The sequence below is a fragment of the Ambystoma mexicanum genome, chromosome 4p (genome assembly GCF_040938575.1).
Source record: "Ambystoma mexicanum isolate Mex_15411 chromosome 4p, UKY_AmexF1_1, whole genome shotgun sequence".
Classification (NCBI taxonomy): domain Eukaryota; kingdom Metazoa; phylum Chordata; class Amphibia; order Caudata; family Ambystomatidae; genus Ambystoma; species Ambystoma mexicanum.
This window is the reverse complement of record NC_090927.1, coordinates 668036373-668047184: the sequence shown is the minus strand read 5'-3', so window position 1 is coordinate 668047184 and position 10812 is coordinate 668036373. Positions and strand designations below refer to the sequence as shown.

At 47.7% G+C, this 10812-nt stretch overlaps 1 protein-coding gene across 1 annotated transcript in view; it reads left to right on the top strand.

Moving 5' to 3' along the window:
• Positions 1 to 1201: 1201 nt before the first annotated feature.
• COL9A1 (collagen type IX alpha 1 chain) overlaps positions 1202 to 10812 on the top strand; it is a 334451-nt gene continuing 324840 nt past the window's right edge. Inside the window, exon 1 of the mRNA XM_069606207.1 lies at positions 1202 to 1318. Coding sequence (XP_069462308.1) covers positions 1305 to 1318 — 14 coding nt within the window. The 5' untranslated portion in view covers positions 1202 to 1304. The remainder of the gene's footprint in view (positions 1319 to 10812) is intronic.

The following is a 10812-nucleotide window of genomic DNA, read 5'->3' as shown; positions in this document are numbered from 1 at the left end:
CCCTTAATGAGGACAGGACAGAGGTGATGACCATTGTCACTTTGGGGAGGCTACGGAAGTTGAGTTCGGACTACCGCTGTTTCGATATAGCTGACTTTAAAATCCCCGTGAAGGAAAAGGTCAAAATGCTTGGTGTCATTTCGGGATCAAACCATGGGTATGCATTTATTTATTTATTTATTTATTACATTTGTATAGCGCACAAACAGCCCTTGGGCATCGAGACGCTGTTACTAGCGGTGAGCTTAGTTACAGGGTAGGTACAGCTGGGAAATGCCAATACACGTTGTACATTGATACGTCATGGTACATAGTCGATTTATAAATACATTTTGAAGTTTATCGGGCTGTGCAGGTGATTGTGGCGTTCATCAGGCGAAAAGCGCAGTTTTCGTGGCTTTATGGAATGGGAGGGATACCTCGCCTCGAAGGGTAGGAGGTAGGGCATTCCAATGTGTAGGTGCGAGGTAGGGGAACCTAGCTATTCAATCCATGGAAGAGTTTAAGCAGAAACTGAAAACATTTCTCTTTGTATGACTTCGCACAGTCTTTTTCCCGGATATTATCCTAATGTCTTCTCCTCTGTTTCGCCCTTATGCCTTCGGGGCAGCCTGGTACGCTGTACACATGTGTAAAAGTATAAATAGATAAATAAATAAATGCATTGGCTTCCCGACTTCCAGTGTGTACTTGCTCAGTCATCCACTGCTACCACTAACTAGAAGCACGTGCTGTCGGGGAGCCAGGCACAGATGAGAAGAGGCGCTGTGCATGGCAGCTGTCCGTGCGTAATCTCAGCAGCCACCTCTGTGACAGTGTTTCCCCCTAGCAGCAGAGAGGCTGTGCACATGCGAGGCCCACGCACTGAACATGAACACATTGGGAGGTGTCTGTCTGCCACACCCTGCCCTGTCTTGGATGCACCCACAGACCATCCCGTCCGTTTGCTATGGTTTCACGTCTGTCCATCAGTCTGTCTAGTCTACAGCTTATCGTCTGCAGCACTCCAGCCAGCCGGTCTGAAAAGTGACAGGTACAACACACCGACTTGCAACTACGGCAATTAACTTGCAGGAAACATCCCGCCCGCCCCCTTTCGCCCTCTAGACAGGCCCCCTCCCCTCTCCCGGGTTCTTTACGAGTCTCAGGGGCCGGGGTGGAGGCCTTGCGATTCGCCAGACGCCCCCTGCGATTGGTGGGCGGGAGGGAACGGCAATGAAGGACTAGCCCACTATAAATATGCACAGACAGATAAAGCCCGGGAGCCCGAGGATACTGCGCCGCTGGAAGCCACCGGAGGGAGGATGGAGAGACGTTGGTAAGTGCCCGGGGGGTGCTGGCTTGAGCAGCGCCTCGAGGAAGCGGGTGGCCTCTCGGCGCTGCGCTGCGGGGAGTGCGCGAGCGCCGAAGCTGGGAGGGAAGAGGCGGCTGGGAAGCAACCTGCTACCAAGGAGAAATGTGAAGTGGGCGTGCGAGCGTATACCAAGCACGTGCACGGTGAACCGAGCGTGTGTAAAGGACCAGAGCCAGGGTCGGATTGGGTCATAATATTGCCTCGGGCCCCAGTGAAAAAGTGGCCCACAGTTGCCAATGGCATTTCATTCCTTTTGCGACAGACTGTGTAGTACCCAAGGGTCGGTGGGTGGGGTTGCGGGGAGGAAGGGGGGAGGGGGGGTTTGAACAACTGCGATGCAAATTGTGCATTTTAAAGTACATTTATTCAGTAACACTGCTCAAAACTCCTAGCCACTTGTGAAGTAACTTATCATACTAGCCGAAGTGGGCCAAAAAGGTGGCTCACTTTGACCCCAAAAACTGGCCCACACTTGCAGTTTGTGATTTTGGTTCGGGCACTGCCCTATGGGCCAGTCGGAGCCTGACCAGAGCATGTGTACACTGACGGAATATGCAGCCGGGTAATGCATGCACACGAGATAAAATAAAAGGGTAACATCTGTGTATAGCGCACGAGGATTGGTGGATACAGGATGAGGGCGCGCATAGACCGCGGGAGAATCCGTGCAGGATGGAAGCGTCGGTGTGTGCGTAGTACGCGAAGCGTGGTGGACTATCACAGCACGTGTGCACGGTGGCAGTATGAATGCAGAGGTAAAGCATGCGGGCGAGTTCAGAGCAGAGCTGTACAATATGCACGATGAGAACTTGACAAGAGGTATATTGAGAACATGTGCACACGGTGTAACTGACGACAACATCCGTGCGTGCGGGGAGTGTTTACAGGATACGAGGCCGCATACAGTATACAAGCTTGCACGGGGATCGGGGCCTGTTTGCAGAACGAAGGCCTGTTTACTTGTATACAGAGTGTGAATAAAGGAGGAACGCGAGTATACACGATAAGCATATGCAGAGCATCACCCGCGATGAGCGCATGCACACGGACACGGAATGACATCGTGTATTTCGAATAACAGCAAGTTTAAAGAAAGACGTTAGGTACATCATAGAAGCACAAACACGTATACACATATGGCCCCCGCACACGAGAGGAAAACGTTCCTTTCCGTGTACTCAGCATGAGACCAAGTGTACAGGAGGACAGCGTGCACTGTACCGAAAACGAGAACTTTCATAAATGATGAGTATCTGCATACACAATGAGAGCATGTATGTACAGAGTGGCACCACACGTACGGAATGAGAGCATGTATTGTGTACAGAGTGGCGCCATCTATACCAAAGTATGGTGTACAGAGTGGCGCCATGCACACAGAACAGCCTGTATTATGTACAGAGTAGGGCCATGCATACGGCATGAGAGCATGTATTGTGTACAGTGTGGCACCAGGCATACCGACGGAGGGCATGTGTAGTGTACAGTGTGGCGCCGAGAATGAGAGCATGTGTAGTGTACAGTGTGGCGCCATGAATGAGGGCATGTATACTGTACAGTGTAGCGCCATGAATGAGAGAATGTATAGTGTACAGTGTGGCTCCATACATACGGAATGAGGGCATGTATAGTGTACAGTGTGGCGCCATGAATGAGAGCATGTATAGTGTACAGTGTGGCACCATGCATACCGAATGAGGGCATGTGTAGTGTACAGTGTGGCGCCATGAATGAGAGCATGTGTAGTGTACAGTGTGGCGCCATGAATGAGAGAATGTATAGTGTACCGTGTGGCTCCATACATACGGAATGAGGGCATGTATAGTGTACAGTGTGGCGCCATGAATGAGAGCATGTATAGTGTACAGTGTGTCTCCATACATACGGAATGAGGGCATGTGCAGTGTACAGTGTGGCGCCATGAATGAGAGCATGTATAGTGTACAGTGTGGCACCATGCATACCGAATGAGGACATGTACAGTGTACAGTGTGGCGCCATGAATGAGAGCATGTATAGTGTACAGTGTGTCTCCATACATACGGAATGAGGGCATGTGCAGTGTACAGTGTGGCGCCATGAATGAGAGCATGTATAGTGTACAGTGTGTCTCCATACATACGGAATGAGGGCATGTGTAGTGTACAGTGTGGCGCCATGAATGAGAGCATGTGTAGTGTACAGTGTGGCGCCATGAATGAGAGAATGTATAGTGTACCGTGTGGCTCCATACATACGGAATGAGGGCATGTATAGTGTACAGTGTGGCGCCATGAATGAGAGCATGTATAGTGTACAGTGTGTCTCCATACATACGGAATGAGGGCATTTGCAGTGTACATTGTGGCGCCATGAATGAGAGCATGTATAGTGTACAGTGTGGCACCATGCATACCGAATGAGGGCATGTGTGTGTACAGTGTGGCGCCATGAATGAGAGAATGAATAGTGTACAGTGTGGCTCCATACATACGGAATGAGGGCATGTATAGTGTACAGTGTGGCGCCATGAATGAGAGCATGTATAGTGTACAGTGTGGCTCCATGCATACAGAATGAGAGCATGCATAGTGTACAATGTGATCCCATGAATGAGAGCATGCATTGTGTACAGAGTGGCACCATGCACACAGAATAGCCTGTATTGTGTACAGAGTAGGGCCATGCATATGGAAGGAGTGCATGTATAGTGTACAGAAAAGGGCCATGCATACGGAATAGGTGCATTTATAGTGTGCACTAGGGAGCCATGTATATGGAATGAGAGCATGTATATTGAACGGTATAGCACCTTGTATACAGAATGAGGGCATGCAAATCTTACTCCCCGTCACTGGAAACTACCATGAAGATTCCTCTTCTATCAACTCGGTCTACATGACCATCCAATCATGCATGGCCACACACTGTTTATGCCTAAATGATGAGAAGACAGAGCTTCTCATAGTGGGGCCCCCCCTCAGTAATCAAAAAGCTAAACCCTCAATACCCATCCTTTAACATTGATAGGACAGTAATTCCGGTCTCCCCCGTGGTGAAAACACTTGGTGTATATCTAGATGCCTCTCTGTCGCTATCAGGGCAAGTGAGCACCATTGCCTCCAGTGCCGCCTATATTACCAAGCTAGTCAATGCCTCTAGACCTTTCTTCTCCCCAGACAGCTGCATGACTATAGCCCGAGCCACCATAGGAGTAAGGCTCGACTATTGCAATGCCCTCTTCGCAGGTACTACTGATATCATTATCCGGAAAAATTCAGGTTATTCAGAATAACGCACTCAGAGCTGCACTCAATATCCCAAACGCTGATCACATCACGGTAGCAAGAAAACTTGCCCACTGGCTTCCGTTTTGTGAGAGGATCATTTTCAAAATGCTTTTCATCACACATAGATGCCTATCCAAAGATGCCCCGCCTTAATTATCCCAAAAAATCGCCAAAGTTATCGACTGCCAGAACGACCAGAGCAGCGTATGCCCACCGCATCCTCCAGTCTAAATTTAAGCAGGCTAAAGCTGGAGGATCTAGTTTCCTAACATTTTCTGCCAAGCAGTGGAACCTACTCCCGCCCACTCTCCAGGCTGAGCAGCCTTACTGGACCTTCAGGAAAGTGCTAAAAAATCTGCCGTTCACCTAACTCTGACTAACATGTTCCTTCCTCTGTGGGTATGTCCACAAAGAATGGTCGTCGATTTCTAAATGCATACCTGTTTTTTGTCCTCTATACTGCTTACATGTGTAACCGGTTTATGTAATGTAATAACGCCTTGATGCCCAAGGGTGCCAAGCGCTATTTGTATTTGTAAAAATAAATAAATAAATAGTGTGGTGCCATGCATACGGAATGAGGGCATGTATAGTGTACAGTGTGGCACCATGAATGAGAGCATGTATTGTGCACAGGATGGCACAATGCATATGGAATGAGGGCATGTATAGTGTACAGTGTGGCACCATGAATGAGAGCATGTATAGTGTACAGTGTGGCTCCATGCATATGGAATGAGGACATGTATTGTGTACAGATTAGGGCCATGCATATGGAATGAGAGCATGTATAGTGTACAGTATGGCGCCATGCACATGGAATGAGAGCATGTATAGTGTACAGTGTTGCACCATAGCGCTATGCATATGGAATGAGGGCATGTATAGTGTACAGTGTGGTGCCATGGATACTTAATTAGAGCATGTATAGTGTGGAGCCATGCATACGGAATTAGAGCATGTATAGTCTACAGTGTGGCTCCATGCATACAGAAAGAGGGCGTGTACAGTGTGGCTCCATGCATACAGAAAGAGGGCATTTACAATGGGGCTCCATGCATACATCATGATGATATATATATTGTATACACAGTGGCACCATGCTTTCGGAATGAGGGCATGTATAGTGTACAGTGTGGCGCCATGAATGAGAGCATGTATTGTGTAGAGTGTGGCACCATGCATACTGATTGAGGGCATGTATAGTCTACAGTGTGGTGCAATGAATGAGAGCATGTATAGTGCTCTGTGTGGCTCCAAGTATACAGAATTAGGGCATGTATAGTGTACATTGGGGCTCAATGCATACGGCTTGAGAGAATGTTTTGTTTACAGCGTGGCACCATGCATACGGAATGAGGGCATGTATAGTGTACAGTGTGGCGCCATGGATATGGAATGAGAGCATGTATAGTGTACAGTGTGGCACCATGAATGAGAGCATGTATAGTGTACAGTGGGTCTCCATGCATTCAGCATGAGAACATGTATTGTGTACAGAGTGGCACCATGCATACGGAATGAGGGCATGCATAGTGTACAGTGTGGCGCCATGAACGAGAGCATGTATAGTGCACAGTGTGGCTCCATGCATACAGAATCAGAGCATGTATATTGTAGAGTGTGGCTCCATGAATGAGAGCATGTATTGTGTACAGTGTGGCACCATGCATACCGAATGAGGGCATGTTAGTGTACAGTGTGGTGCCATGCATGAAAGCATGTGTAGTGCAGTGTGGCTCCATGCATACAGAATGATGGCATGCGTAGTGTACAGTGTGGCTCATGCATACGGCATGAAGGCATGTATACTGTACAGTGTGGCGCCATGAACGAGAGCATGTATTGTGTACAGTGTGGCTCCATGCATACAGAATGAGGGCATGTATAGTGTACAGTGGGGCTCCATGCATACGGCATGAGGGCACGTATTGTGTACAGTGTGGCACCATGTATACCGAATGAGGGCATGTTAGTGTACAGTGTGGTGCCATGCATGAGAGCATGTGTAGTACAGTGTGGCTCCATGCATACAGAATGAGGGCATGCATAGTGTACAGTGGGGCTCCATGCATACGGCATGATGGCATGTATAGTGTACAGTGTGGTGCCATGAATGAGAGCATGTATTCTGTACAGTGCGGCTCCATGTATACAGAATGAGGGCATGCATAGTGTACAGTGGGTATCAGGTAATATAATCTCCATATATATGGTCGCCGTAAATAATATCGCCGGGAAAAGGTCGCAGTGATATTATATGGGTGACCATATTAATGGGGACAGGGGCAAATAAATAAATAAATAAATAAATAAATAAATAAATAAATAAATAAATAAAATAAATAAATTAAAAAAGTTTGGGGGCTGCGGGGGTGTCCCCCGCATGTTCCATGCAATAATGTCGCCACAAAAAACGGCCATTTTTCAGCGATATTTCTGCATGGCGAGATTTTTGTGGTGACATTATTACATGGAACCGTACAGTGGGGCTCCATGCATACGACATGAGGGCATGTATTGTGTACAGAGTGGCACCATTGTTACGGAATGAGGGCATGTATAGTGTACAGTGTAGCGCCATGCATATGGAATTGGAGGATGTATAGTGTACAGTGTGGCAACATGAATGAGAGCATTTATTGTGTACAGTATGACACCATGCATCCAGAATGAAGCCATGTATATTGTACATTGTACGCCATGCATGAGAGCATCTATAGTGTACAATGTGGCTCCATGAATACAGAATCAGGGCATGCATAGTGTAAAGTGGGGCTCCATGCATACGGCATGAGGACATGTATTGTGTACCGAGTGGCGCCATGCCTACAGAATGTGGGCATGTATAGTGCACAGTGTGGCACCATGAATGAGAGCAAGTGAAGTGCACAGTGCGGCTCCATGCATACAGAATGAGAGCATGCATAGTGTACAGTGTGGTGCCATGAATGAGAGCATATATAGTGTACAGTGTGGCTCCATGCATACAGAATGAGGCCATGTATAGTGCAAAGTGTGGCGCCATGAATGAGAGCATGCATTGTGTACAGTGTGGCTTCATGCATACACAATAAGGGCATGTATAGTGTACAGTGGGGCTCCATGCATACAGCATGAGAGCATGTATTGTGTATGGTGTGGCACCATGCATACAGAATGAGGGCATGTATAGTGTACAGTGTGGTGCCATGAATAAGAGCATGTGTTGTGTACAGTGTGGCTCCATGCATAAAGAATGAGGGCATGTAGTGTACAGTGTGGCGCCATGGATATGGAATGAGAGCATGTATCGTGTACAGTGTGACGCCATGAATGAGAGCATCTATTGTGTAAAGTGCGATACATGCATACGGAATGAGGGCATGTATACTGAACAGTGGGGCTCTATGTATACGGCATGATGACATGTATCGTGTACAAAGTGGCACCCTGCTTACGGAATGAGGACATATATACTGTACAGTGTGGTGCCATGAACGGGAGCATGCATTGTGTACAGTGTGGCGCCATGAATGAGAGCATGTATTGTGTACAGTGTGACACCATGCATACATAATGAGGGCATGTATAGTGTAAAGTGTGGCGCCATGAATGAGAGCATGCATTGTGTACAGTGTGGCTCCATGCAAACAGAATAAGGGCATGTATAGTGTACAGTGTGGTGCCATGAATGAGAGCATGTATTGTGTACAGTGTGACACCATGCATACATAATGAGGGCATGTATAGTGTAAAGTGTGGCGCCATGAATGAGAACATGCATTGTGTACAGTGTGGCTCTATGCAAACAGAATAAGGGCATGTATAGTGTACAGCGTGGTGCCATGAATGAGAGCATGCATTGTGTACAGTGTGGCTCCATGCATAAAGAATGAGGGCTTGTATAGTGTACAGTGTGGCGCCATGGATATGGAATGAGAGCATGTGTCGTGTACAGTGTGACGCCATGAATGAGAGCATCTATTGTGTAAAGTGCGATACCATGCATACTGAATGAGGGCATGTATGCTGAACAGTGGGGCTCTATGTATACGGCATGATGACATGTATCGTGTACAAAGTGGCACCCTGCGTTCGGAATGAGGACATGTATACTGTACAGTGTGGCGCCATGAACAAGAGCATACATTGTGTACATTGTGGCGCCATGAATGAGAGCATGTATTGTGTACCGGGAAAGGTGGGAGGAGAGCGCTCCCCGCCCAGCCCGCACACCCCCGCGGGTGTGCCCCTAGGGCGGGTGGAAGGTTCCCGTGCGCCCCGCGGCGCGGCGGGACACCATGCATACAGAATGAGGGCATGTATAGTGTACAGTGGGGCTCCATGCATACGGCATGAGGGCATGTATTGTGTACATAGTGGCACCATGCATACCAAATGAGGGCATATATAGTGTACAGTGTGGTGCCATGCTTGAGAGCATGTGTAGGGCACAGTGTGGCTCCATGCAAACAGAACGAGGTCATGTGTAATGTACAGTGGAGCTCCATGCATACGGCATGCGAGCATGTATTGTGTACACTGTTGCACCAAGCATCCAGAATGAGGGCCTATATAGTGTACAGTGTGGCACCATGGATACAGAACGAGAGCACGTAAAGTGTACAATGTGGTGCCATGGCGCCATGCATATGTACTTAGAGCATGTATAGTGTACAGTGTGGCACCATGCATACAGAATTCGGCCATGTATAGTGTACAGTGTGGCACCATGAATGAGAGCATGTATTGTTTACAGTGTGGCACCATGCATACGGAATGAGGGCATGTATAGCGTACAGTGGGGCTCCATGCATACGGCATGAGGGATTGTATAGTGTACAGTGTGGCACCCTGAATGAGAGCATGTATTGTGTACAGTGTGGCACCATGAATGAGAGCATGTACTGTGTACAGTGTGGCACCATGCATACCGAATGACGGCATGTATAGTGTACAGTGTGGTGCCATGCATACAGAATGAGGGCATGTATAGTGTACAGTGTGGCGCCATGAATGAGAGCATGTATTGTGTACAGTGTGGCACCATGCATACAGAATGAGGGCATGTATAGTGTACAGTGTGGCACCATGCATACAGAACGAGAGCACGTAAAGTGTACAATGGGGCACCGTACATATATAATTAGAGCATGTATTGTGTACAGTGTGGCACCATGCATACGGAATGAGGTCATGTATAGTGTACAGTGTGGCACCATGAATGAGAGCATGTATAGTGTACATTAATGCTCCATGCAAACAGAATGAGGGCATGCATAGCGTACAGTGGGGCTCCATGCATAAGGCATGGGGACATGCATTGTGTACAGAGTGGCACCATGCCTATGGAATGAGGGCATGTATAGTGTACAGTGTGACACCATGGATACAGAACGAGAGCATGTAAAGAGTACAATGTGGCGCCATGGTGCCATGCATATGGAATTAGAGCATGTATAGTGCACAGTGTGGCACCATGAATGAGAGCAAGTGTAGTGTACAGTGTGGCTCCATGCATACAGAATGAGAGCATGCATAGTGTGCAGTGTGGTGCCATGAATGAGAGCATATATAGTGTACAGTGTGGCTCCATGCATACAGAATCAGGCCATGTGTAGTGTAAAGTGTGGCGCCATGAATGAGAGCATGCATTGTGTACAGTGTGGCTTCATGCATACACAATAAGGGCATGTATAGTGTACAGTGAGGCTCCATGCATACAGCAAGAGAGCATGTATTGTGTATGGTGTGGCACCATGCATACAGAATGAGGGCATGTATAGTGTACAGTGTGCTGCCATGAATAAGAGCATGTGTTGTGTACAGTGTGGCTCCATGCATAAAAAAATGAGGGTTTGTATAGTGTACAGTGTGGCGCCATGGATATGGAATGAGAGCATGTGTCGTGTACAGTGTGATGCCATGAATTAGAGCATCTATTGTATAAAGTGCAATACCATGCATACAGAATGAGGGCATGTATACTGAACAGTGGGGCTCTATGCACATGGCATGATGACATGTATTGTGTACAGAGTGGCACCCTGCGTACGGAGTGAGGACATGTATACTGTACAGTGTGACGCCATGAACGAGAGCATGCATTGTGTACAGTGTGGCGCCATGAATGAGAGCATGTATTGTGTACAGTGTGACACCATGCATACAGAATGAGGGCATGTATAGTGTACAGTGGGGCTCTAT